Source organism: Setaria viridis, chromosome 9 (genome assembly GCF_005286985.2).
Source record: "Setaria viridis chromosome 9, Setaria_viridis_v4.0, whole genome shotgun sequence".
Taxonomy (NCBI): Eukaryota; Viridiplantae; Streptophyta; class Magnoliopsida; order Poales; family Poaceae; genus Setaria; species Setaria viridis.
This window is the reverse complement of record NC_048271.2, coordinates 56,171,442-56,199,438: the sequence shown is the minus strand read 5'-3', so window position 1 is coordinate 56,199,438 and position 27,997 is coordinate 56,171,442. Positions and strand designations below refer to the sequence as shown.

Genomic DNA, 27,997 nt, shown 5'->3' with positions numbered 1-27,997 from the left:
TTGTTCATCTCAAGAGCACTCCAAGCATCCTTGGTTTCGATTCGCATTTGTTACTCTTGAAGCTTGCTTTTAGATGGCTAGACGTCGCCTGCACGCTAGCTACCTCCCCTTCCTGATATGCAGCGCAAAGCTTCCAGTAGAAAGGACCGACGTTGAGGACCGGAGCTCGGCTGTGGATGGGTGGAGGAAGAGAGAAGCTCGAATGTGGAAGATAACATGCAACAAAAGGGGATAAGGTCCAAGTAATGATTTTTTATCGGGGTAGTAATCAATCCATTGCTGACACGCGGGGCACCTATTCACTAGGTTCCTATGTCAGTGGCTCATAAAAGCAACGATACAAGCTTTTATAGTAAAATTAACTCATCTGGGGTGATTTGCAATGAAAAAATAGTGCGCATAAATCTAAGCAAATAAGTAATCTAAGCATAAATCTATGGTTGTATCTATGTGGACCATATGTTAATGGTGGATGCAAACCTTAAAAAAATTTCCCTTTCTAAAATAGTAATTTGCATGTAAATTAGTGAACAACGTAGTATTTTACAAGTAATTTAAACATTAGCAGTCTCTCAGATCTTCAGGGACATTACAGACATTTCCTAGCAAACCACAGTTTTATAGCTGTTATAACCAAACGACTTTCAGCTTTCCCACAGCTCATAGCTCACAATAGCTTTTCTACAGCTCACAACACACAATAGCTTTTTCACGTCTCATAGCTCAGCCAAACACACCGTGTGCCTACGCCTCTCTTGGTTATGTGGTGTTTGGTCAACCAAAGCCAAATGAGCGGGCCGATCGATGAGGCCGGGGGGTAGGCTGACTCGACTTCATGTGCTTCCGTTGTTAGTTGAGGCCCACAATATTCGAGGCCCGCTGCCAACCATACGGGCCTCCCCACCGATCCTAGATTTTTTTAGCAACTAAAGTATATGAAAATTAGTAGCAAAAGTAAAAGTAAAATTAAGTAGGAGAATGTGTGGCCTAGCAATGGCTATGACGCTCCTTATATTATGACTCACAACGACCACCTCCAACCAATACTGCCCATCATAGCTAGTAGATCCATCTGTGTCGCACACCAGCATTCTCCAAAAACATTCTTCCAAGACCACCTTGAAGGTTCTTGTTGCAGGAGTAGAAATTTTCCTATGTTTTAGCCATATAGGAAAGTTTGCCGGACCAAAATAAAAAAAAGTCTCCTGGTCAACTCCTGTCTCCGTCTTCCTTCCTACTGAGGTAGTAGTGAGTCTGGTTGAATTCCGCCAAAGATAAATGTTGAGAGGTGTCTGCTGTGCCTTTTATGGACTCGTTTGGTATGGTTTAGGGGAGCTTCAACTTCGAGTTCATCTCGGTATCCATTCCGATTTCGTGCTACAGTGATACGCGGTGCTAAATAGAAGCCGAAGTCGGCTAAACGGTGCCAAAGGGGCCTATATATTTGGGACTAGCTAGCTAGAAAAGACGACGCAACAGCTCCAACCAACCAGCTCTTTTCCTCTCTCGAGGTCGTCGGAGAAGAAGACAACCACATCGCAATCTTATGCCCCTCGCCAGAGCCGGCAACTGCTACAACACCAGCTGCTGCTGCTACTCGTCGACGACGGCAACCGCCTCGGCCCCTTCCGGCGTCCACGCTGTCGTCTTCGCCCCTCGCCGACGTGGCGGCCCTCGCCAAGAGCGTCTCCCCGCCCGCGTGGCCGCCGGCCGGGGACGACGACGACGACGCTGCCGCCGCCGGGAAGGAGGACTGCTGGGTCCACCATCTCCCGCCCCTTGACAATGACATGCCGCTCGGCGCCGCAGAGGCCTGCTGCTGGGAGGCCCCCTGCGCCGCCGCGCAACCGCAGGAGGACAACACTTTCCTCCGGTGGATCATCGGCGGCGATGACGGGTCCTCGGCCGTCATGGACCACATCCCCGCCTCTTCCGCGCACCAGCCGCTGCCGTCGCTTCCGCCCTTGGATACGCCCCCGCCTCCGAATTTCGCCCTGAAACCCAACGCGGAGGCGGAGGCGGAGGCGGCCAACGACGACACAACAGCTGCCTTGGCGGTGGAGCAGCTCGCCGAGGCGGCCACACTTGCGGAAGCCGGTGACGTCCTCGGCGCCCGCGAGACATTATTGGCTATGGCGCCAGATATTGGAGCGCCGGGGACGCCATTACTCCGCTCTGCCTTGTACTTGAAGGACGCCCTTCGCGTTGCCCTCTCCGGCAGCAGCAGCAGCGCAAATCCAAACTCGGTCGTCCTCATCAAGAAGCTGGGCGCCTACAAGGCCTTCTCCGAGATCTCCCCCGTGCTCCAGTTCGCGCACTTCACCTGCGTCCAGGCCGTGCTCGACCACCTCGCTGCCGCCGCCTGCATCCATGTGCTCGACTTGGACATCGGCGTCGGCGACCAGTGGGCGTCGCTCATGCACGAGCTGGCCCGCCGCCGCCCCGGCGCCGCGCTCAAGGTCACCGCATTGGTGTCAGGCACGGCGTCGCTGGAGCTGCAGCTCGTGCATGACAACCTCTCCAGCTTCGCCGCCGAGACCCGCGTCCAGTTCCGATTCGCCGCCTTAAACCTCGACGCCGTGAACCCGGCTGAGCTCCTCGCCATTGCCGCCGGCGAGGGCGAGGCGATCGCCGTCCACCTTCCGGCCGGCTCGGTGCGCGGCCCCGTCCTTGAGCTCGTGAGGCGCCTCGGCGCCAAGCTCGTGGTGTCCGTCGACCGCGGCTGCGACCGCGGCGAGCTTCCCTTCGCCGCGCACCTGCTGCAGGCGTTCCAGTGGTGCGCGTCCATGCTCGAGTCCATGGACGCCGTCGTCGGCGCGGGCTCGGACGTGATCGAGCGCTTGGTGATCCAGCCGAGGGTCGAGAGCTGCGTGCTGAGGAGGTACCGCGCCGCCGCCAACGGCGAGAAGACGCCGCCGTGGCGGGCGATGCTGGCGTCGGCGGGGTTCGTGCCGGTGCCGGCGAGCAGCTTCGCGGAGGCGCAGGCGGATTCGCTGGTGAAGAAGGTGCCGGTGCGGGGCTTCCGCGTCCAGAAGCGCGGCGCCGGTGAGCTCGTCCTGCATTGGCAACGCGGGGAGCTGCTCTCCGTCTCCGCATGGAGGCTAACTAGTAGTAGTTAGGACTAATGATCCTAACAATGTTTACCAGCTAGTGTGTTTCATTTCATATCGTCTCAGATGGCTTTTCCTATGTATTATTCCCTGAAAACTGCCATTGTGGCATTTAATCATTAACTACCATATATCAGTATGCTGTTCATTTCAAATTCTGCGGAGTTCGTGGTCAGGTTCAAGTTGTAAAGCATGGACTGTATTCTGTAACAAGCAGATCATACCATTTCCTACCTGCATACTAGGCTTCTACACAGACTCATGATGATCTAGCAGTAAAAAATAATATACTATTTCAATGTTTCCTAAAGATTCTTGTTTTGAGTGGATAAGTGAGAGTTGCTCGCACTATACTTTTTTCTTAGGGAATTCGTTTGCATGACATGACATGACACTAGCTAAGTAGTTGTTTATCCTGACAGAATTTGTGGGTGCTGCAACATGAACCGAATCCTGTTTGTTCTGATGGGGATGCAGAGAATGGCAATCAGAATGTGAAGTGGCTGTGCTTTTACCTCAATGGTGGCAAGGATCTGCTGCTCCTCTCATCAGCATTTTGTTTGTGCGGCTAATCAAATTCGTCCACGTTGGGACGTAGTTAAAGGTGCCATGAATCGCAAAAGTAGATCAATTTTTCAAAGTTAAGAAGCCATCAGGGAATCGATTCGCGCACGAGAGATGATCTACAGCAGAGATGAAAGAGACTACTAGTGTTATGTGGGCACCGTCCTTGGAACCAATGTTATCAAATCGCTAGATTAATCCACAAATCGGACATCGATTAGGTAAACATTGCTTGTAAAAGGAACAACGAAAAAGATGGGGTTGTCTTGTGTCATGGTGATCGACTCTGAAAGGAAAAGGAACAGATTGTTATTGGTTCAACTGTCTAAAAAGGGACAGGTGTTATTACCACGATGCCCAAGAAGTAGGACACGCATCAGGCTTCAAGCTGACCAAGGGCTACTGACGGCAGCTGTAGGTGCAGTAAGAGAAGCCCAGATGTTTTTAATGGCTTGGTTTTGCTGACAAAAAGGAAGTCGAGAATGTACCTTTGACAAACAATGATGCTGTGGTTTATTTCGACGGACATAGCAGAGAAAACAAAACAAACTTTGGTTATGGTTACGCCAAGACAGGAAGAACCTTCCGTAAGCGACGTACGCCAACAAGAATATTAAGGGGCTTAGCTTGTGTATGATGTGATGCATGGCATTCGTCTGAAATATGACATGTTGATGATCCATGAAAGAAAAGAAATTAAACAAGAAATACTCGGCGGTGCGTTCCATTCCATAAACTATAAAGCATGCGGAGGAATATATACATGTATCTGTAAAGGAAAGATGGAACAGCTGCTGCTGCTGTGCTGTATCTACACTACTAAACCACATGTCTGCCGTAAGGCATCAAACAAATGAAAGAAAGAAAGAAAGAAAGGAGATGCTCTTTTACCTTGGCGACGAAGGTTTCTCCTATTTTAAGCACATAAATCTCTTCCATGTTTTCAGAGAGAGAGAGAGAGAGGGAGAGGGAATCTCAGGCGTAGAAAGAAGGAAAAAGCTTTAGACGACTATGAGGTAGCTAGGCTAAAGCTTTAGAATGTTTATCGTGTTTGATAGGGGTCCAGGCCACTAGCTACAACCGGGGGGAGAATGACCTGCATTCCTAGTTCCACGAGTGAAAAAGAAACAAAGCAGCAGCAGCTGAATACGAAAGATGCCTACAGCAGCAACCACACATGTTTTGACTTGTTCTAGTCCAGACTTTGCAAAAAGAAGCAGGAATGCATATGATCACCGGATCGGGCTGCAACTCAGTCCATGCATGGTCCAAACACACTGACGATGCTCTCTCTGAGCTGCAATTCCAAGCACAATGGTGCCCTTATATATTTCCTTGAGGCAGCCAATGTGCAGCCCAGCCCAGCTGCTCATTCATTCACGTTGCAAGCAGCTCGCTGGCTGGGCTGCGCTGGACGCCGAACGAAATCAAATCGCCTCCATGCAGCTTCCATCCCAGGGTCTTTCGAGGGGTAAAAAAACTTAACAACCATATCTCAATTCATATGTTGTATTATTGGAGCAATTACACATGACCAGGGTTGACACCAGGTTCGGTTTCTAAATAAAGAAAGATCCACGACCGTCCAACACGAACACGACAAGGTCACTGGGGATATAAAGATGAACAGACTTGTGCGGTACAGTACAGCTCAACACGATGCATTCCCTTCACTTCAGGAGGGTCTTAACGATGGACTTCACGTTCAGCTTCTTCAGGTCCGTGTAGGACTGGCCGCAGCCCACGAACATGACTGGAGCTCCAGATATATACACCATGGAAAGCGCTGCTCCAACCTGCATGTTTTCAAAGCTTGTATCAGAGCACCACAAACAGAATACCCATAAAATGTAATGATGAACAAAGAGTGTACAGGTTCAGACCTTATCGTCGATGGTGTCAAACTTGGTGAGCAGGATGCCATCAATCAATCTAGCAGTAGGAACGGCCGACAGGTCTGCTAATTTCTGTTTGACAAATAGAATTGTTCAGTACAGTTAGCGACGGAAGCCAAATTCCACAGGACTAATTCAATAGATAGGGCATAATTCAATAACATCCGCCTGTCTTGGAAACAAGAGCATACCTGGTTGAATTTAGTGAGCTGATCGACAGCATCATTCCCAACTAATGCTTCTCCAACAAACAACACCAAATCTGGGCTGTTAAGATTGATGAGCTTGGAGAGCGCCCTCATGAGTGGCTCATTATCCTGACAGATTCAGTTAGACAGAAAGTGACTGTCAGGGCAGCTTGAAACCAAAGGCTACATCTTCAGGTACAAACACAGAAGGATACTTGAAACAAAACCACTTGGCCTGCCTACCTGCATACGCCCAGCAGTGTCAACAAGAACTACGTCTGATTTGTTTCTGCTTGCTTCCTGAATAGCTTCCCTTGCTACAACGGCTGGATCTTTTTCGTAACCCTTCTCGAAAATGGGTATCTGCACACAATACCGTACCATCACATCAATCTCCATGTACGAATAATGCTTTCTAGGAGACAAAAGACGTAGCATAACTTAAAGACATAGCTCAATGCTACATCATAGAAACTAGTCAGATGGACACTGAGAAAGAGCCAAGGAAAGCTTTTCACAAAGAGGAGCAGTTACACAGGAATAAGGAAATAAACTCCAGAGAGACAAAGTTACAATTTGAAACTACTCTTTCATAAAAGTACCTGGAATAAACTTTCAAACGAAATCAGAGTTCATAAACTGATGACAATTGAAACAGGGCAGTGCAATCATTGGGTTTTTGGGTAGAACTTAGATCACTACCTGAAGCCTGCGTGCATGAGTTCGCAGCTGCTCAACAGCACCAGATCTGAAGGTGTCACATGCTGCAAGCGTTACACTGAGGTTATGCTGAAGAAGCCAATAAGCAACCTGCAAAGTTCAAATGAACACAAAATGAGTGAATTTCCCAAGGAAAGATCTCTTCTTTTCTTTTCCTGGTGGTGTCTGGAAATGCAAACCTTTGCAAGGTTGGTGGATTTGCCAACTCCATTCACCCCAACGAAAACAATGACATATGGCCTCCCACGCTCCTTGGCAGACTGTACATCCCTCAGTATGTCAATAGACCGCCTTGGGGTCAAAATGCGAACAAGAGCCTCCTCCATAGCTGTCTGCAGGAGTAACCATCAAATGAACCGAATTACCAACCTGTAGAATAGAATGTATTGATGGCATAAAAGATAAGATGTTTCGGTGAGAAGATGTGCTAAAAACCTGGACTGTAGATGATATTCTTGTGAACGATCCAAGCTTCTTGCCCTCAAGGCTAGCTGCAACAGATTCACAAAGCTTCTCTGCAATTTCCTCTGCCTGCATAAGTAAGACCACCTTCTTTATCCAAACAGAAAAGGCTAACTATTAATAAGTATAGCAAATAAACAACTACAGAATAGCCACATACCACGTTCTTCGTCATCAGCCTATCTTTAAGAGCTTTGAGCGCAGGTTGAAGATCAGCCTTCTCCAATACATTGTTACCAGCAATACTGAGCACAGCAAAGTACAATGTATTTCATTACATGATATGTACGCAGATTTGGAGATCATATGAAAGTTTTATAGGCATAATGCATAAGTCCAAGAAAACAAAGCCAGCAATTGAACTGTTAATGTGGTGCCAGAAGGTTTTAAAAAAATGAGAAAAGGCTGACGGATTGCAGGTTGGAAAAGACTAGCACTACATCATGATTGAGTATACGCTTTATTTCCTTATCATACCTACAAAATATCGCATAGGACTTCATCATACTCGGAAAGTGGCCATGGTCACACATCAGGCGCTCACATATCGAATGTCATGGTCAGCTATTAGAAAAATATTTCAATCTTTTTATCCACCAAGAGTTGTAGAAATATACGTGCTCAATCAATCCCACTCTAGCAATGGACATTCAAACAGAAGTAATTCAAAAGCATCACAAAATTAGACATCAAACCTCACAGAGAATGGTATTTTTGGCTGGATGGGATATATCCAGTGAATCTCACAAGCTAATTAAGAAAGCTACTAGTATGCTCTTCATTTCTCTTTTTAGGGCAAAAGCAGTATGTAGCTCAGATAATTTAGTAGCATGATTGTTGGTTCATGAAGCAAACAACAGCAAACTGTCCAGCCAAGTTAATTTTGTACTATTTCGGCTAATAGTATCGGTAAACGAATCGCATGGATTACCTCTGAAACATCGAGGAGAACCAGCCTTTCTTCTTTGGTCCATCTTCAACCTCCTCCTCCTCCTCACTGTCGCTGCTGAGATTGTCATCCTTATCCATCATGCTTTCTCCCTGGTTGACTACCACATGGTCTGTCACTTCATCCCCTCTCTCATCAGCTGGGTCTGTGAAATCCAGCTTCTTGTTGGAAGGTTTGTCATCCCACACCCTGTCTTGCTTCCCTTTCTTCTTTGTTTCAGGTTTAGTCAGCTTCTTGGCTGCGTTGTCAGCAGGAACATTTTTCCTATCGTTCTTCCGTAACTTTTGTAACTTACTTACATCAAAGGCCCCATTGTCTTTGGGGCCTCCATTCTCCTTGCCCTTAACAAGAGCAGGGCGGGCACCATTCTGGTGGCCGTTGAAGGTACCACCGTTTGCCAGAGCGTGCTGCTCCTTGCCGGAGTCCCCATCAGAGTCATCCTTCCCGGAGCGGCCGCCCTTCTTCCTGGCACCAGCCGCAACACCGCGCGAATCAGCACCGCGGCAGTTGGGACCGATCTTGTGGGAGGCGGGTGGGAGGGGACGGGACGAAATGGCCTGCTTAGACTTCTTCATCTCCTCCGCACGCGCTTCGGCCTCGAGATGGAGCTGGCGGAATACGTCGGTGAAGTCATCGTAGCCGGTGCGCTTGGGGTCGTAAATCTGGGAGAACTCCCTGCGGACGGCGGCCAGGAGGTCGTCTACGTAGAGGAGGTGGAGCATCTTCTGGTAGACGGCGACGAAGACGAGGCCGAGGTCATTGTGGAACGTCCACTTGAGGGCGTAGTTGTCCTGGGAGAAGCTGGCGTCGGCGGAGCGCTCCTCGAGGAGGCAGGAGCGGATGAGGGCGTCGATGGGCGAGCCCTTGAGGGCAGCGGCGCCGAGCGCCCTGCAGGACGACCAGAGGATGAGGCCGCCCCGCGTGAAGATGAGCAGCTCCTCCAACATGCCGGCGAACCTGCAAGCAATTCGTATGAACGAGATCGTCGAAATCGGGATCTGGCAGCTTGAGGCTCAGCGATCGAAGATTGGTGACAGATTAATTAATTAATTGACAAGGAGACAGATGAAGGGGGATCCAGATCGAACCCCGATCTAGAAGGGAGACCGAAATCGAGAGGATCCGCTTGCTGTTTGATTCGACATGGATCGGAGAGGGATTTACCTACCCTCCAGGTTGGGTTGGCAGGCGGGGGATCAAATCGAAATCGAAATCGAAGGAGGGGAAGTGGCGAATTGCTCGTACCTTGGGGTGCGGATGCGGACGGAGGGGGTCTTCTTCTCACGGAGGAAAGGACCAGAAGGGAGGGGAAAGATGAGCGCCCGATTTGTCTTGGACGTGGTTATATCTGGCAGCCGTGCCGTGCATGGGTCGGTCGGAGGCTTGGGAGGCTTGGTTGGTCAAATTCCGCGTGCCGACCTGCCACGCTTGACTCCATTATTTCGTGTGAGATTTTAGATTTCTGTCTGGTTTATAAACAATGTGGGCCAGAATCTAGACATGTAGGCCTTTGCTTGGGGTCAATATGGGCCAGGATCAATCCAAGCCCAGCAGCCTATGCTGGGTGGAGGACTGGGGGTGCCAAAGCTTGCCGAGGTCCTGCGCTGAGGAGCTGGAGGACAAAGAAAGAAATTTGGCAGTAGAAGAATAAAATCGTATAAAAATGAGCCCTCACCTCACCCGTTGGGTTGGATTTTTTTAAATAAAATCGTACAGTATAAAAATACAGCCCATGGCCAGCGACGAGTCTACTGGTACTGACCGTTAGGCCGGGGGACCAGGCTGGCAGTCACGCACGCACACTGCCCCAGGCACAAAACAAAAGGAAGCCGAAATTTCAAAATTCGAATTTCGTGATGACGCCGTCAGCCTCTGGTTCCGCTTCCAGCATTCGGCTATAAATGTAGGAGGCGGCACCCACCCCGCAACCCTAACGTCCTTCCCCCTTTTCATCTCCCAAATCTCAAATCCCCTTTCGCTCGCCGCCTCCCAAATCTCAAATCCATCCAGGAAGAAGGAGGAGGAGGAGAAGATGAGGGAGATCCTTCACATCCAGGGCGGGCAGTGCGGCAACCAGATCGGCGCCAAGTTCTGGGAGGTGGTCTGCGCCGAGCACGGCATCGACGCCACCGGCCGCTACGGCGGCGACTCCGACCTCCAGCTCGAGCGCGTCAACGTCTACTACAACGAGGCCTCCTGCGGCCGCTTCGTGCCCCGCGCCGTCCTCATGGACCTCGAGCCGGGGACCATGGACTCTGTGCGCTCCGGCCCCTACGGCAACATCTTCCGCCCGGACAACTTCGTCTTCGGCCAGTCGGGGGCCGGGAACAACTGGGCCAAGGGCCACTACACCGAGGGAGCCGAGCTCATCGACTCGGTGCTCGACGTCGTCAGGAAGGAGGCGGAGAACTGCGACTGCCTGCAAGGTACCATCGCTTTGTGTCTCTTCCAGATCTGCTACTAGATCTGCTGCTGCTGCTGCTGCTGTAATCTGGATCTCAATGCAGGGTTCCAGGTTTGCCACTCCCTGGGTGGCGGCACCGGCTCCGGCATGGGCACCCTCCTCATCTCCAAGATCCGCGAGGAGTACCCCGACCGGATGATGCTCACCTTCTCCGTCTTCCCGTCGCCCAAGGTCTCCGACACCGTCGTCGAGCCGTACAACGCGACGCTCTCCGTGCACCAGCTCGTCGAGAACGCCGACGAGTGCATGGTGCTGGACAACGAGGCGCTCTACGACATATGCTTCAGGACGCTCAAGCTCACAACGCCGAGCTGTGAGTAGCGCGCGCTGATTTGTTTTGTTATCATCTTGATGATTTCTTCTTGTGTTAATCTCATTGTGCTGATGCCAATGCACGGAATGCGCAGTCGGCGACCTCAACCACCTCATCTCCGCCACCATGAGCGGCGTCACCTGCTGCCTCCGCTTCCCCGGCCAGCTCAACTCCGACCTCCGCAAGCTGGCCGTCAACCTCATCCCGTTCCCGCGCCTCCACTTCTTCATGGTCGGCTTCGCGCCGCTCACCTCCCGCGGCTCCCAGCAGTACCGCGCCCTGACGGTCCCGGAGCTCACCCAGCAGATGTGGGACGCCAAGAACATGATGTGCGCCGCCGACCCCCGCCACGGCCGCTACCTCACCGCCTCCGCCATGTTCCGCGGCAAGATGAGCACCAAGGAGGTGGACGAGCAGATGCTCAACGTGCAGAACAAGAACTCCTCCTACTTCGTGGAGTGGATCCCCAACAACGTCAAGTCCACCGTCTGCGACATCCCGCCCACCGGCCTCAAGATGGCCTCCACCTTCATCGGCAACTCCACCTCCATCCAGGAGATGTTCCGCCGCGTGAGCGAGCAGTTCACCGCCATGTTCCGCAGGAAGGCCTTCCTGCACTGGTACACGGGCGAGGGCATGGACGAGATGGAGTTCACCGAGGCCGAGAGCAACATGAACGACCTCGTGTCCGAGTACCAGCAGTACCAGGACGCAACCGCCGACGAGGAGGGAGACTACGAGGAGGACGAGGAGGAACCAGAAGACCTCCAGGACTAAGCACCGCTACTAGCTGATCCATTCATGTGTGTTTGCTTGCTGCTGCTTCCTATTTAATCTTAATGCCTTGTGTTGTTTACTTCCTTGTTAATCTTATTAGTGCTTGTTAAAACAGGTAGGCAGAGGCAGGGCAGCACACGATGGTGTGTGCAATACTACCCTACCCTGCTGCTTTCAACTGTTATTTCTCATGTGTCTGACGATTAATTACTACTGTTAGGCAACTTCTTTACCATCCAAACCACTACCATTGGCAACAAGTTTCCGATAAATTAATTGGGTAATTTTTTTTTGCGAGTCACAATATTACCTGCACATTGGCCTTTGAACCAAAAGCAAAATGTCCTCCGAAGTACTTTTTTAAAAGTAAATAAATACTTTTCCCCGTCCCAAATTCTAGTTCGTTTTGAGGAAGTCCCTACTTATTTTTTTTATAATTTTTCATTTAAAACCCGTTTAATTCGCTCCCACGATAAGTTGAGCTCCGACCTTCTGGTTGGTACTCATGTGCTCAAAGCATTAAGCTAGAGATTCTTTCGCTGTTTTGGCATTTCTTGATTAACAATTTCCACTATATGTATATAGACATAAGCTATAGTGCATATCTAGATCTAGGTGCATAATAAAAGTTACGAATATAGAAATGCTAAAAATAGAGGAGGGAGTTTTTGTTAGAGACCCACTGTAAAGTTATATCATTTTCCTTACCTCCAAAGAAAAGACTCGGATCCTTGCTACGTTCGCAAGAGAAAATGGGAGATTGTGGCAGAAATAGATAGCATCTACGTTCGCCTGTGATGGACGGGAGTTGAGGCGGCCGGCGCCGCCGCGGCGCTATCGAGTGGAGGAGAGGCCGGAGAGCCAGATGCCCAGATGACGGAGGTGGAAGAGGGTTTATTTGCAAAATATTGGCGAGACCGCGCTGCCATCGGGGGCCGCCGAACTCCGCCGCCGCGTCCCTGAATGCCCGGACCATATTTTGTGCTGGCAGGCAGTGTTTGATCACAGAAAAGCAAGCTAGCTGTTCGCCTGTTCCAGTTCCAACAGGCCTAAACTGACAGCTGAAGCGTGTGACATGACGAGCAAAGGAATGCTTTTAGGAACCTTAAGTTGTCTCGCTTTCGTTCGATCAGAGTTCAGATTAATCACAGTTGATCCACGGAGTGACCCAAATCTGATGAACTGACCTTGATGCAGCTATAAAATTCCCGCCCAAAAAAGACTCGTTTTTTCTTTGATACCTGTTACTACTGGTACTAACCATTCTGCAAAACATTGATGTTTCTCCATCTAAAATGATGGTTACATAAGGAAGGTTACAGCTGAAGCACTAGAGCATTTGTTCAGAAACTTACGGGGAAAGTATATGTCACTCAACGTGTACATGCCAAAGGATTTGACTTGCCCTGCGGAAGCGAAGCGACAGACGAACTAAGAGTCAGATCCCCCTTCCTCCCTCGCTCCGGCGTCCCCGCCGCCGCTGCCGGAGAAGAGCGGAAGCCATGGTGCCGCCGACAGCTCCCTTGCCGGACAGCTCAAGGCTGCCGACGCATTGGCGACGGCGACATGGATCCAGACGACCGACGCATGAGCTTCCGAGCCTGAGCAGAGCAGCATTGCCATGGCGGCTACCCCCCTATCATATCAGGGTCTATCTCTCATGCCTTGATCCAGATGGATAGACACGAGTCGAGGAGGGAACGATATGGGCGCGCATCTGCTTCGACGGCATCTTCCATGGATATGCTTCACAGTTCACTCCACCTTCGTCCTGATGCTGCCTTTTCTCCTCCTTTCTCTCGTGCCGGCTACCCCCTATCAGATCAATTGTTCAACTGAATTCTTACAGTCTGCATAGCAGTGCACAGAACAGCATGCAGCTGCAGTTCACTAACGAAAATGGTAGTTGGCTATCGATGGATCAGAGCACGGTGCGGTTGCAGTGGCTATGGATGGTGCAGTGGCAGTGCAGGTGCAGGCCGATCGGTGAAGGCGAAGGAGGCTGCAGCAGGGAAGGATGAGATATGGAAGCGACAGGCGGTGAGCTGTGGGGGCCGTGCAGAGCCTGCGCGTGCGAGCTGAGCTCCGATCATCCATGGCTGCACCCTGCAGAGATGTCATGTCATGTCCCTGTGTTCTTGGACATGACCTGCTGTACATTTCTGTCGACATATCTGGGCTCAGCTGGCTAGCTGGTTGTTCAGTAAGCACAGCACAGCACAGCAGTGGGGACACGGACACCTTACCTGACTGCTTCTGCTTGCTGTTGCCGGTGAAAGCTATCTGAACCAAAACATGGCTGCCGGCACGAAGTAAAAGTACTGTCCTGAGCAGTTGCTCTCTATGCAGAGACATGCATTTCCCCGGTTCAGCAGGGAAGCATTCAGGCCATTTAGGGCCTCTTCTTCTTTGGTATTATAGCACATCGATCTTCTTACCCTGTCATACATAGCAGCCGATCGAGCGCATTCAGGTCTCTGCAGCTTTCGCTACATCCTAATCACACCTGCTTTCTCACTGTAACTGGATTCATGTTATGTAATTACCTAGTTGCTTTCAGTCTTATTAACTCTTCCAATGTAAAAATCTGTGCAGCCAAGAACCTCTTGCTTGCCACACTTTATGAGTTAGCATGCCTGATGATTTGTTTAAAAACCGTAAGGATAGATGCTAGTGCAGAGCTGACAATCCAGCTCTTGCTGTTTTTGTCCCTCTTGGGTGCTGACATTCTTGCATCTCAAACTACCTAGCTGGAGATGCAGAGGGAATGCCAAATCCTTTATTTTTCCTAATTTGGTGGTCCTACACTCTCAAAAAAGTTGTTTAGCCTAGTCTTCAACTTCAACAACTCAAAGACTATCTATTAAACACTGCTGCTGCTGCTACTCAATTCCTCGCAAATTCCGGGTGCTTCTTAAAGAAAACCTGAAATATCAGTTCAGAACAATTAGCTAGCACTCATGGCTGTTCGCTTTACTCAATTCAACTCAACACAATCAAGCCATATACCGGTACCTAAGCACATTTGTAAGCATCCTATCTATTTGGTATGAATTGAGGTCCAACTTTTATATCACAATAGAGATCAAGAGCGCAGGATTCTCGTAGGAACATCACTCTGCTGAGAATCCGCTCTGCGAGCTCTGTGCATTTGTTGAGAACCATATGTGCATTTGTTGCGACGAGATGATAGTTGCTACCTGACACGCACACCAATGCATGTTCTCCAGTACATTCCATGAAGCATCTTGAGAATTGTTACATGTACCTGCAAAATAAATAATTGAGAACCATTAAAGAAAATCAGTGGAACAGACAAAACACTGTATGTGCTATTTTCTAAAAGAAACTTGGCAAGACAATTGTTCTGACAATTGCAGAATATTCTCACTGATACAAGACAAGGATGCCATTCACTTGGCAAATGGTAAGAAAGAAAACCTTTTTAGGTTGGATTCAACATGCTGAACTGACTATACATATTAAACATATAGATTCCTCTCACACGAGAAATATTTATTTCGCACAAAACAATAATGATGGTCATCTTGTATACAAGCATAGTGCAGACAGTCACAGAACCATGGGATGGAGCTTAATGGCTCCTTTTCAAGATGAAGTACATTAAGGAGTCCAGATTCCACAAGTATTGAAGGAGAACCCTACAATTGATACATGCGCCAAATTCCTAAAGCAAGAAAACAAACTCCAGCAGCACAACTTTTCAGTATTCATTCAAGTTATTTGCAACAATCTACTGTCAACTTATGAACCAAATACATATTTGGTTACCACAAATACATTAATTGTATATCAGTTCTAAACTTTGTTAAATATCAACCGACTCCTCTGCTAGTAGGGAATCGGGTACGTAATACTCGCAGATGAAGCAATGAACACAAAGTAACACAAACCTAAGTAGCATAAGAACAGGAACACCAGTGCAGAAAGCAAATTCAGTACAACTGCAACAAGGATCCAGAAGTAGTGTCTCATCTCACCTTGTCCTGCAATATTAAGAGTCGTGGGTGGATTGAGCGAGCTCCATGGTGTAACTGGACTCTATTACCATCTTCGTGGAGGAACAAGCCGCTAGGTGGTGGAAGTAGCCCATAAAGGGGTTCCAAGACAGGAGACTCCATGCAACAATCAACCAGGCTAGGTGGTGGAAGTAGCCCATAAAGGGGTTCCAAGAGATAAAGCAGGAGACTCCATGTAACAATCATTTGCGCTTTATTAAACATCTTGAAAGCAAAGGCCGCATAATTTTCAATAACGATTCAATTTGCACGCTTCCAGTGATAGGACGTTGCAATTAGGCAGAGGGTATCATCTGTAGGGCTTCAATCTTTGGGATGCTTCTTTTTCATTTATTTTTACAGCATCGTGTCCCACCACATGGTAGGCTGCTATTTTTCGTTCTTCTGTTTCTTTTATTTCACAGTCTGTACTCTGATGTTCCCCCTTTCTCAATAAATTGGAGAGATCCTCCCTTTCGCTTCAAGAAGAAGAGGCAGCATGCTTCTGTTGCATGCTACACCAGATCAAGGTTTGGAACATATCCCTCAAATCATCTCATCTACCAGTATGTCCATAAGTTCATACATATCTTCCGCACCATGCTGTGGTTCAGCGCTTGCATAGAACTCAAGGACTTTGCCTTTAACCTCAACCCAGCTGCAACCTGGAGTCTTGCTGACACCCCTCTCCCTCATTAATCCTATCATCCTTGCTGAGTCATCCATTCTACCCAAGGTTGCGTATATTTTGGATGGCACCACGTAGTTCCAGGAGTTTGATGGCTCCAGCTCCATAATCCTATTGATGACCCTCTCACCAACCTCAACATTCTTGCATTTCCGACAAGCAGCAAGCAAAGCGCTCAACATCACAGCATCTGCCTTGCCGGGGATTTTCTCAGCAAAATCCCATGCTTCTTCCAAATGCCCAGCACGTGCCAACAAATCAACCATGCAGGAGTAGTGCTCAATCTTGGGTATGATCTTAAACACAGGTGTCAAGGAATTGAATAAAGAGCGACCATATTTAAGTAGTCCTGCGTGCACGCAAGCAGAAAGCACTCCTATGAATGTAATATCATCCGGCTCGAGTCCTATCTCATTTCTCATCAGTTCAAACTGCTGAATATCTGGAATTTTATTTTTTCCCTGGTGCCTGTGCACTCGGCAAGGCTAACTTGGCTTCGCCCCTGATCTAGCTCCGGCAGAATGGCAGAGGCCTGTTTGACCCTGAGCTTCAACTTGTTTCAGGCTCTGCCGCAGTATGGGATATACAACGACGTCAGAGTCTGCTAGAATTGCTTCAACAAAAAATTCTCGAGGTATCCATCCTCTTAACAGCTATCATGAGTTGGAATTTGATTTTGTACTCGCAGTCACTTATGTTTCGTTTAGAAGAAAGCAGGGTTGGGTATATATGTAACTTGCATTGTTCCACGATGTTGCAGCCAAGGACACGGGGTCAGCTGGGAGCATTTTCTGGAGCAGCTGATTCTTTTTCAGGGCTAAGTTTCGGTATGGAGGATGATTCGTCGCCTACAAAGAATTCAACAGTTCAGAGTACGGCACCCCTTACTGAGTGCAAATGTGGGATGCCATTGTGTATATGCGAAGCACCGAAGCCAGAACCTGCGCCTGTAAAGGTAGATGGCAATTTGTTTTAATTATGCTGACACATGTTGAGATTTGCATCAACCTAATGATCCTATGCTTCAGAATATTGGCACCATTCCCTCCTCAATCACACAATCGAACCCAAAACCCAAAAAGCCTGCTCGCCTTCGATATTCTCTGAAATCGCCTTTTTTTCCATCGCGGCCTTCCATCGCCGTTCTCCGTCGCCACCCGCCGCCAGACGCCCCGCTGCCGTCGCCGGATTCCGTCGCCACCACGGGAGGAGCGGGCCCCCTCCAGCTCGTGAGGATTTGAAGTTAGACAATCCATCATATGCACAGGAAGGCTTACGACAAGGATGACGGCGCCGCCGGCGCGCCTGAGAGCGCGGGCATCTTCACCACGGATGTAAGTCGTCCAGGCACGGTGAGCTGCTAACCGCGGATACAAGTCGTCTCACCGCGGATGCATGTTGTGTATGCATTTTTTTGCAGATTAACCAAGGTGGAAGATGACGCATGCTCTGTGTTTGTGTAAATGCCCAGCGAAGCTGAAAACCAGCTCCGTTCTTCCGTTTCTCTCTTCAGGTCTGCAGTATGAGTAGGAACCAGGAAAAGGGTTGAAAGCTGAAATCCTCTTGTGTCAAAAACCTGATTAGCGGTATGCATGGATCTCACAGTACAGGAGGTTCTTGTTCTTGCATGTGTCAAAAGATGCTGCCACAACTCTATTTTTCTATGTTTCTATTGCGGAGCCTTTAATTCATTTGTTTTCCAGATTTGTTGGTCCAGTGAGCTGAAATAGTTAATAGGAGCAAAGAGTAATCTACTGTTGCCAGTTAGCTAATGATAGGTTTGCTTTGAGTAGAGAGTTATCCTTACAGATTTCGAAGTATCAAGAAAGCTCTGTAAATTTCTCACAGTATTTACTGTTGTTCCTTTCATGATAATCGTTTACTAGTATAGGATGAATGCCAATATAGTTATTTGATTCTCGTTACAAAATATATTTATGCGATTCTCATTCCATATCTTGTGTTGAAGCATTGCCAGATAAAGTGTGCAAGCAAAGCAAATTATATTGTATCATGTTCATCCCTTTTTTTCTACCTCTCATATTGCTTCGTTTCCTATCGGTCACCACTCACCAGCAAGAAATTTTTATTTTCTATTCCTCCTATATATGGATCTGATAATTTTCTCTCTGTTTCCTACCTCTTATGTTCTTTCACAGGATCTAGTGACTCAGATATACCAATGAGTTACTCTAATTTCCTTCCTAGGAGATTAGCACAAATTTGCTCATCATCCGGCCGTCTTGGCTGCAGAATAGCACAGGACTGCAATCCTGACTATAAATCTGATCAAACTTGAGCTAGTTTGATCGGCACGGATCCCATAATTGCATTCTTTTGTGGACAAAGGAGGAAGTAGTTCCTAGTGAACCTTCTGGCTGCTATGTGGCTCCACACCTCAAGCTGTTGTAATCCCTAGGATTTCGAACTCTACCTATAAGGAAACAAATGTTGCCTAGGGTTTTCCAAAACTTCATAGGAAAATAAGCCTATTTCAGTAGTGAGAGAGATTACAGGTGGTGCAGAAGGAATGATGGCAATAGTTATTTCAGGGCATGTTTGGATACCACATGTTAAACTTTAACACCTGTCACATCAGATATTTAGACACTAATTAGGAGTATTAAACATAGACTAATTATAAAAACTAATTGCACCGATGGAGTGTAATTTGCGAGATGAATCTATTAAGACTGATTAATCCACGATTTGACAATGTAGTGCTACAGTAAACATGTGCTAATGACGGATTAATTAGACTTAATAGATTCCCCTCGCAAATTACACTCCATCGGTGCAATTAGTTTAATAATTACCTCATATTTAGTCCTTATAATTAACATCCGAATATTCGATGCGGCAAGTGTTAAACTTTAGCACACGGCAGTCCTGTACGTGATCTTGGAACAAAACGAAGCACCTCACACATCCCTGCACAAACAGCAAGCATTGCATGACCTGTCATGCATATCTTGGTTCATCGAGACGGCAGAAAGATATAGCTGATATATACATGCATAAAGGTACAGGAAGAAAGGAAACAGCACGTCAGACTGTAAACAGCCCAACATAAAACAGACCGGCCGCATATGTATCTGATGTTCCACAACTCAAACCAATGTAATCCCTATTTCCCTAATCCATAACGGCATATCCCCTAAATTATTTACAATTTTATTTCTTGTCTCACCGCTGCAACGTGTTTCTGAATTCTGGATTGGAGAGCTTGTGTTTGGATTGGTGGACGCCAGCATCAGCAGCAAGTCATCTTCAACTGTCAGATCACAAAAGTCCAGCTAGCAAATTCCATTGTCCTAGTATGTTTGCACACAACTCAAAAAGATTTCTGTTGCAACGGAGCCTTGTTACTGCTTTACTGCACCAGAGAAGGACCGTGATACGCTTCTCCTAGCCACGCTTGATTATAATCTAAGCGAATATTTTCTCGCTTCTTGTAGTTCAAATCTCTGAAGTGGCTTACCACATGAGCGAGAATTGGTGGAAATAAGCAAAGTGTTTGGCAGGATTCTCACTTATTTCCACCGATAAGCCGCATACAAGCGGAAACAAACGGGGCCAAGATTATGCCTTGCACAATCTCGTCTAATAACCTGCAACATCTCACCAACACCTGCCCCCTTGCAGATCATATCACTCAATTCAGCCCAGCATACCATTTGGCAATGCTCAACATACCGACACAGCTCACCACAAGTCTAACGCTATTAGCAATTGCTGTAACAGCTATAACCAACCGCACCACCATGGCACCATTCTCAATTGGGAGGCCTAACATTACAGTCTTCCTACAAAGAACCCAACTGCTTCTCAACTAAAAAACTTCCTACAAGTCCCAGAGATAATCTGGTGATTCGCAACAGCTTTGCTGTCTAACACATGTACTTCTCGATTCCCTTCGGAGGAAAAACATATTGCCGGTTGAGTTAAATCTCCTAAACTGTTGCTAAGTTAAGCCACCACCTCCAAGGGCTTCACATCCGTCTCGCCTTATTTCACCCTGTTCCACTACAGTGCAGGATGCATATTTTGGATTGGAGTCTTCGGCGGATGGAGTGCTCCCATCGTCAACAGTAACCTTAGAATTAGGGTAATGGGACCTTCCATCGCCAACAGAAACCGTAGAATTGGGGCAATTTGTGTTCAGGGTACCCTGAGAATTGCCCTTACTTATGCTCCCACCTCCTACTCCAACCTCGGAATCTGTGTTATTTGTGCTCCCATCGCCAACGGCAGCCAGAGACATATGTGCACTCCCATGGCCAACACTAGCCTGAAAATTGGCATTAACTGGGCTTCCGTCACCAACAGTGACATGAGAATTGGGCTTATGTGTGCTCCCATTGCCAACAGTATCCTGAGAATTGGAGTTACTTAAGCTTCTGTCGCCAATGGTAGCATGAGAATTGGGTTGATGTCTTCTCCAATGACCAACAGTAGCCTGAGAAGTAGCGTTACTTCTGTTTCCGTCACCAACAATGACATTAGAACTGGGTTGATGTGTGCTCCAAGTGCCGACAGTAATATGAGAACTGGGGTGATGTGCATGTGCACTTCCATCGCCAGCAGTAACTTGAGAATTGGGGTGATAAGTGCTCCCATCACCAATGGGAACATGAGAATTGGGGTCATGTTTGCTCCAACTGCCAGTGGCAACCTCAGAATTCAGGCAACGCATGCTACCAGTGCCAACGGCGACCTGAGAACTGGGGTAAGAAGGCGTGCAGCCACTGCCAGTTGCAGCATGAGAATTGGGGTAACGCATGACCCCGAAGCCAGTGCCAACCTGAGAATTGGGGTAATGTGTGACCCAATAGCCAGTGGCAAACTGAGAATTGGGGTAACCTGCATTGATGCCAGGTGTCTTGTTTGCCCGGAAAGCATCATTGTAAAAGCTTCCAACAATTGCCTGCAAGGTGTATGATAAGTTAGCTTTTTTCATGGGCCTTTGGTCGTCAATGGTAACCTCAAACAATAGGATCGTCATCTTCATCATATGTATTAGGAAAAAAAAGAAATAATATAAAAAGGAGGGGTTCAAAGGTACTCTAGACAGATACTAAGACTGCAAATAAAAGAATCATTAGCTCTAGGGATAACCAGAGCCAAGTCAGATAAGATGCTCCTTCTCCAGTTCCGCATTCTCAGATTTTTCAACTCCAAATATTAACTTAGCTATGATGATAGTTTATCACCTATATGTTTTATGGAGGCATGGAACATACAACATACATAGAAAAATGGAACAACTAAGAAACTAGAAATAAACAATCACAGAGATCCACATGATTCTTCCCATGATAAAACACAGAAGAATATTGAGCATAAAATAGCTGTCTGCAATAATTTCTATGGGTTGCTGTATCAAAGTATTGAGTAACTTAAAAGTCTGAACATCTGAATGTACCTGTATAGGTGTTGCAGCCACGAGAGGCCCAGCTACAACGCCACCGACCACAGAACAATCAGCACAAGCAAGGGTCACAGATAAGCACCCAAATCCAGGGCTATCAGATGTACAAATGGATCCGAACATGCGGATGATTTCTAAAGGACCCTGAAGAGAATATGAAAAAATGAATAATGTGGCATGGGAAAGGTTAAACTTTGGTCATGTAATCTATTTTAAGGGAGTAAAGGTTTAAACCTTATGATTTAAAATGACAGAAGAGTGTAGTAGATTTGCTTCCTGAACAACCCCAAGCACTGAGAGAACACAGACAGCCTTCCCGATTATTTTTGAGGCCCCCACAATCTTTGATATGATATCCTGTGCAACCATTTTCAGATAATCAAATTCCATAAATCTTTTTGATGGACAAAAAAAATTATAGCAACTACTCAGTGATCAACCCCATCTACAGACCCATGCAAAATTCGATGCGTGCATCATACATATAAAAGGCAACAGGATCAGTAAGGGCAGAACAGAGTTGGATTGATCAAGTCCACAGGATATCAAGATCCATTAGCCATGTCCCATTACCTAAGATACCAATTGCTGCAGATATGACCTGCATAGTGAAGTGCAATGGATGTGCTCAAAATTCCTATGCTCTTTACAGGAAAGGTGATACCAATGCAACAAGCTCAGGAAGCTGAGGCAGACCAATCCACTCAGCATTCCACAAGGCCCGATTCCATAGCCTTTCCATTCAGCAATCCCATAAATGTTAATTCGCAGGTACTCCCTCCGTTCCAAATCGTAGGTCGTTTTACCTTTTTTAGGTTCACACGTGTTTGTATGCATCTAGACATACGTTATATTTAGGTGCATACAAACATCTATGCACTTAGAAAAACCAAAACAACCTACAATTTGGAACGGAAGGAGCAGCTAACAAGATGACTGCAAAAGAAGAGAAGAGACCAAACTAGCAAAGAAGAGCCAGGTGAAGCAAGCATAGCATACCTCTCCCACATCTATTTTGAGCACGTGCGGCTGGAGCCCACCCAATTGGCCGTGCCCTGTCCACAACGACACACCAAAATTCAGCAAATTACTTTTTTTTTGAAATGAAATTCAGCAAATTACTGGGCGGAGAACAAATAAAGGCAGCCAAGTGGAAAAGACTTTTTTTTTGGAACATAAAGTGGAAAAGACCCGTCACAGGTAGCTTCACCGTGCGCAGCCGGAGTCGGCGGCGGTGCCGGAGTGAGGAGGAAGCCCGGCGGCGGGAGGAGGCGGTCGCAGTTACGCGGGCGCCCCCGCCGCCGTTTCTCCGGTATTATCTGTGGCGGCGGCGGAGGAGGAGGAGGAGGGGTAGGAGCGGCGGCGAGCGGTGGCGGCGGCGGGTCGAGGCGGGTGCGCATGGCCCGCACAATGGGGGAAGGCGCCCGGAGGCTGGGGAAACCGGAGGGCGACTCCATTGCTCGGCGTAAAAGTAAAACCCTAGCGGCGGAGGAACCGCCGGCGACGGTAGAGGGAAGACCGAGCGACGACGGCGACATGGCGGCGCCGCCCACCTCCTCCTCTTCTCTTTCCCTCTTCATTTTTATTTTCTATTTTTTTTCCCTTTGCTTCCTTAGGATTCCCTCCGTCCCACTATTCTATATACTCTTTTCGTTTCAAAAATACAAGTCATGATTTGACTTCACGCGAACTCGTTTTCGCTTTCCAAGAAACAACTTTAACTAAATATATATATAATATTAATATTTATGGTTCGTAATTAATATCATTGATAGATATTTGAATCTAATTTTTTAATAATTTATTTAGAGATACAAATGCAGTCAAACTTCCAGCACGGAAACCAACGGCAAGAAATATTTAGAGACGGAGGGAGTATATTTTATTTATTTTATATTGCAAAAAACGAGCACAATTTGTATCATGGTAGCGAACCGTTAAATGAATATTGGTAATACAGGCACAGCTTATAAAAATATAAAAATAAATGAAAAATATATATATATACTGCAAAGATTCTAGAATGGCACATGTGACGTGTTGTTAGGTGGCAATATAAATTTATTAGGATGTCGGCATATTTGACTAGCAATATTCTCTTGAGCTATTATTATTTTAAATAAAACTGAACTAGTAATGCCAACTTTGCATTAGCAACCTATGTAAAATTTTATTAGATATTTATAGTTAAAGTAAAAAAAAAACTTAAGATGAATCCTGATGGACTTGTATTTCTGACCGGAGGAAGCACTTAGCATTATTCATGGTAGAGATTAGCTATATAAGAATTGTTTGTCACTTAATTTGAAGCCGACATTTGCTGCTTTGTTGGTATGGGTGTTGCCGTGTTGGTAAGTAAGTGGCTTGAATCCATGGCCCGTTATGGCTGTCTGTGCAGTGGGCACCATAAGCTACCAGCTTGAGTTTCTGTCTTTCCCCGTCTCTATGATCCGAACTATTTAGTCTTTTTAATCAGTATTCTTCAAACATCTGATATGACTAGAACTAAAAAAATATCAAGACTCGGGAGGGAGCAAAGCAAAAGCCAGAGTGAGGGATCGAAAATGCACAGCAAACCTCACGGGGCACACAAAGCAAAGCAAAGCAATTGCTTGAGATGTCCACTAGCTCGTTAAGAAGACCTGCAACGATATTAAACTAGAACCTCCTAAGTACTATGCATAGGATACGGACACAAGATGCATGAATAATCGCGACAACGCCGAGCACTAGCACTAGCACTAGATTATATTAGGGATGGTTTGGTTCCTCGAGGTAAAATTTAGTCGTGTCACATTAAATATTCGGAGGCTAAGTAGGAGGATTAAATATGAGTTAATTATAAAACTAATTGTATAGATGGAGGCTAAATGGCAAGGCGAATCTATTAAACCTAATTAATCCATCATTAGCAAATGTTTATTGTAGCCGCACATTGTCAAATCATGGACTAATTAGGCTTAATAGATTTGTCTCACCGTTTAGCCTCCATTTGCGTAATGGGTTTTGTAAATAGTCTACATTTAATACTCCTAATTAGTATTTAAACATTTGATGTGACATGTGCTAAAAATAAACCGCTGGAACCAAACGTCCCCTTAGTTGCCCAAACTGTCAGCTCAGTTCCAACGCTCCTCCACTCTCAAAACCTCGATACTTACTCCCTCCATCCCTAAATATATGTCATTTTTTTAACTATATATATATATAAATATTAATATTTATGGTTCATAACTAATATCATCGGATAGATTATTTGAATCTAGTTTTTTAATAAATTTATTTGGAGATACAAATGGAGTCAAACTTTTTTAATAAATTTATTTGGAGATACAAATGGAGTCAAACTTCCGGCATGGAATTCAACGGCGACAACAAATATTTAGGGAAATAGGGGTGTATGTATGATGTACGTAGTCACATTTGAAATGCACAACACTACTAGTATGATATGATACATAGTACGTTGTTTCAAGTAAGAGATTGGTAATCACATATATCAGGTTAATATAAACATATCATACTATCTATGTACACAGGTAGGATATACAGACAGAATAATCTGCTCTACTCACAGAACCACACTACACTGCAGCAGTTCCTCACTTCATTCTAATTCAGCCCAGCTCATCTCATCTCAAGACCAGTCCCAGATTTTCCCCCAAGAAAACCATACACTCATGAGTGGATTATTGTACATATACAGGAGGTAGTGATGTAGACATACGGTACCAGGAAGAAACTGGGGCATTGGTATCATAGGATTGCCTCGATTGCTTGCAGTGTTGTCACCCAATTCAGTAGTAATTCACAGCTGATCTGCGTGCTCAATCAATCTTGGCTTCTTCTCTTTTGGAGCTAGGCCACCCATTGTCTGTGCGCCGGCTGCCCCCACGGCCCTTGGCCTTGCCAACTAGCCGTGTGTGAACCGAGCTCTGCACCGCTATCACATCCTTGATGCCGTCATGGAGCTGCTTGCATAGAGCATCAAGAGCTAGCATGGGGAACGGCTCCTCAATAAGAACACCAACCTGGAGAATGTAGGAGCGTTAGTGGCAGCCAAGAGACAGGGCGAGATACAGGGACACATAAGCATGTAACCAAGTATCCAACAATGGGCACGACAGGGCTGTGTCTAGGTGCGTGGGTTCAAGTGCGCTTCCTCTTTGTTATTTTGCACCATGGTGGTTGTCTGTGTGTTTCTTCAATGTTTATTTTTCTTTGGTCCATTGTGCTCTCGTGCTGGTCAAGCTCTGTTTGGCTTCATTGAGATTGTGTCTATAAACTGCTTTCTTCTTAAATCGAAAGGTGCTTAGGGACTCACGAAAAAAATGGGCACAACAGACCCACCGAGCACCCGAGTACGTATTGGATCTCTGAAGATTGATCTTACACTTGACAGAAACATCGATCCACTGCCTCCTAACATATATACGGATTGCCAAGACAACCCAAATTACTACTGCAGCTGTTCTTTACACACCCAAATATCATTGACAAGCTTATCCTCAAGTACTAGTTGGAGTGTATCGTGTCCACTGTTTCGAGAGATCCAGTGACATTAAAATTAAGGAACAATGCATGGCTGCAACTCTGATTTTTGCAATATGTGTGAACTGAAAGTAGAAATTCTGTTGTAAAAAAGAAGAAGAAATGAAAGCGTAGAAACTTACTTCCTCAATGCAGAAGAGTGACGCAGCACTGATAAAGGTAGCTGGGACAACAATCCATTTGCATTCAGCCCAGAGTATCACTGGGAGCGTAAGGTGCCAGAGAACAAGGAATCTGGAAGTGAGTCTGGTGTATGACACAGGAATAGGAATCCCAATGAGCTGTTCGCACACGCCGATTCCTTCAAGAAAACAAGACAGTTTAGACTCCTACAAAGCAAGAAAATAAATAGCATTAGGCTACCAAATAGACTGATGACTGATCCAGTTGCGCTGATTTTCGAGATAACAGTAGAGTAGAAATAGTTACCATAATGCCCCGCTTCTGTTGGTCGAGATCTAGCATCTGAAGACTTTGTGAGATGAACTCAATGATGCAACGGGGTCGGTGTTTGGATGCCAGAACAACATTGAGGTCATCTTCGGCGAGCAAGCCCTCAAGGTCCGTTTTCACGTCGGAGTCGCAAAGTATGTGACACTGAAACATTAGTTACAACGACACTCATTGCAGGAGGAACCAAGTTATTAATTAAGCATTGACAAATATTTAGATACTAATTAGGAGGATTAAACATGAGCTAATTATAAAACCAATAGCACGGATGGAGGCTAATTCGCAAGATGAATCTATTAAGCGTAATTAATTCATGATTAGCACATATTTACTGCAGCATCACACTGGCAAATCATGGATTAATTAGGCTTAATAGATTCGTCTTGCGAATTAGCCTCCATCCGTACAATTGGTTTTGTAATTAGTCTATGTTTAATAATAATTATTATCTAAATATTCGATATGACAGAGAATAAACTTTATTTATTTCCATGGGATGCAGCAGGCTACTCTGTGGGAAGCGCAGTAGCCTACCTTGAGCGCGACGGGGAAGGCGAGGATGTAGTTGAGGAGCGCGCGCCTGAGCGGCTCGTCGTCGGCGGCTGCAGCAGGAGGAGGTGAAGGATGCATTACCATCCCCGCGAGGTCCGCGGCGCCGGCGAGCACGCGCATCCAGGCCTTCCGGCCCTCGTCGAAGCGCGCGTAGGATGCCTCGGTGCGGAACACTAGGAGAAGCGCGAGCGCGGGCGCGGTGAGCTGGTAGGGGAGCGAGGACGCGGTGAGCGCGTGGTCCGGGAGGAGCGTGTTGTAGGTGGCGATGGCGGCGGCGAAGGCGGTGAACGCGGAGACGGGGGGCGCGAGGGAGAGGATGACGCGGGAGGAGAGCGAGGTGAGGAAGTGGCGCAGGTGGCGGCGGGAGCTGCGGTGCTCGCGCCAGGTGGCGTGGTCGTAGAGCGGGCGGCGGTCGCGGAGGCGGCGCTCCTGGGCGGCGTCGGCCCAGTCAGGCACCGCTGAGAGCAGGGACAGCAGAGGGTTGGTCGCCGGTTTGGAGGCGGGTGGTGGTGGGTCGGGGAAGCAGCGGGCCACGTGGAGGTGGCGCGCCGGGTGGTGGTGGTGGCCGCGGGGCGTGGCGGGGTGCTTGGGCGCCGGAGCCGGCGCCGGCGCCGCCATGGAGTCTGTGCTGGCCACGGGCTTCAGGCCATCGGCGGAGTTGGAGTCTGTGGCGGAGGAACGGATCGGGTCGTGCCGGATGCTGCCATGACAGACAGCTGGGGCAAATATTTTCAGCAAGGGAACGTGCACAAAATGCTCTGCCACAAAATTTGATCTTGTTTGCTTCTAGCGTATGCCCCCGATTTTGTTTCATCCAACGCGAGCGCTACAGCGGTTGACGCTAGCTGCCGCTATAACAGC

At 47.3% G+C, this 27,997-nt stretch overlaps 6 protein-coding genes and 1 long non-coding RNA gene across 7 annotated transcripts; 3 read left to right on the top strand and 4 right to left on the bottom strand.

Moving 5' to 3' along the window:
- Positions 1-764: 764 nt before the first annotated feature.
- On the top strand, positions 765-3,349 carry LOC117836965 (scarecrow-like protein 6). Its single transcript, XM_034716494.2, has one exon. It carries the CDS (start codon positions 1,791-1,793, stop codon positions 3,117-3,119), a length of 1,329 nt encoding a protein of 442 aa, XP_034572385.1. The 5' UTR covers positions 765-1,790; the 3' UTR covers positions 3,120-3,349.
- A 1,797-nt stretch (positions 3,350-5,146) lies between these two features.
- On the bottom strand, positions 5,147-9,289 carry LOC117838835 (uncharacterized). Its single transcript, XM_034719007.2, has 10 exons — positions 9,134-9,289; positions 7,871-8,845; positions 7,100-7,184; positions 6,913-7,008; positions 6,657-6,809; positions 6,460-6,567; positions 6,001-6,120; positions 5,761-5,886; positions 5,558-5,641; positions 5,147-5,470 (listed from the first exon to the last, which is right to left on the bottom strand). Exons 2-10 carry the CDS (start codon positions 8,833-8,835, stop codon positions 5,345-5,347), a joined length of 1,863 nt encoding a protein of 620 aa, XP_034574898.1. The 5' UTR covers positions 8,836-8,845; positions 9,134-9,289; the 3' UTR covers positions 5,147-5,344.
- A 523-nt stretch (positions 9,290-9,812) lies between these two features.
- Positions 9,813-11,626, top strand: LOC117837829 (tubulin beta-2 chain). Its single transcript, XM_034717604.2, has 3 exons — positions 9,813-10,314; positions 10,396-10,665; positions 10,760-11,626. Exons 1-3 carry the CDS (start codon positions 9,921-9,923, stop codon positions 11,440-11,442), a joined length of 1,347 nt encoding a protein of 448 aa, XP_034573495.1. The 5' UTR covers positions 9,813-9,920; the 3' UTR covers positions 11,443-11,626.
- Positions 11,627-16,007: 4,381 nt separating this feature from the next.
- LOC140221251 (pentatricopeptide repeat-containing protein At2g34400-like) lies at positions 16,008-16,415 on the bottom strand. The gene has a single exon (XM_072290568.1). The coding sequence runs from the start codon at positions 16,413-16,415 to the stop codon at positions 16,008-16,010; it is 408 nt and encodes a 135-aa protein (XP_072146669.1).
- A 453-nt stretch (positions 16,416-16,868) lies between these two features.
- LOC117837830 (uncharacterized) lies at positions 16,869-18,747 on the top strand. Its single transcript, XR_011897156.1, has 2 exons — positions 16,869-17,483; positions 17,570-18,747. It is a non-coding gene; the product is annotated as an uncharacterized lncRNA (long non-coding RNA).
- Positions 18,748-19,133: 386 nt separating this feature from the next.
- LOC117837828 (uncharacterized) lies at positions 19,134-23,212 on the bottom strand. The gene is made up of 5 exons (XM_034717602.2): positions 22,791-23,212; positions 22,580-22,635; positions 21,815-21,937; positions 21,575-21,724; positions 19,134-21,076 (listed from the first exon to the last, which is right to left on the bottom strand). Exons 1-5 carry the CDS (start codon positions 23,158-23,160, stop codon positions 20,114-20,116), a joined length of 1,662 nt encoding a protein of 553 aa, XP_034573493.1. The 5' UTR covers positions 23,161-23,212; the 3' UTR covers positions 19,134-20,113.
- Positions 23,213-25,063: 1,851 nt separating this feature from the next.
- Positions 25,064-27,851, bottom strand: LOC117837449 (voltage-dependent chloride channel 1, chloroplastic). Its single transcript, XM_034717077.2, has 4 exons — positions 27,119-27,851; positions 26,561-26,728; positions 26,254-26,460; positions 25,064-25,611 (listed from the first exon to the last, which is right to left on the bottom strand). The coding sequence occupies exons 1-4, from the start codon at positions 27,752-27,754 to the stop codon at positions 25,408-25,410; spliced, it is 1,215 nt and encodes a 404-aa protein (XP_034572968.1). The 5' UTR covers positions 27,755-27,851; the 3' UTR covers positions 25,064-25,407.
- Between the last annotated feature and the right edge of the window lie 146 nt (positions 27,852-27,997).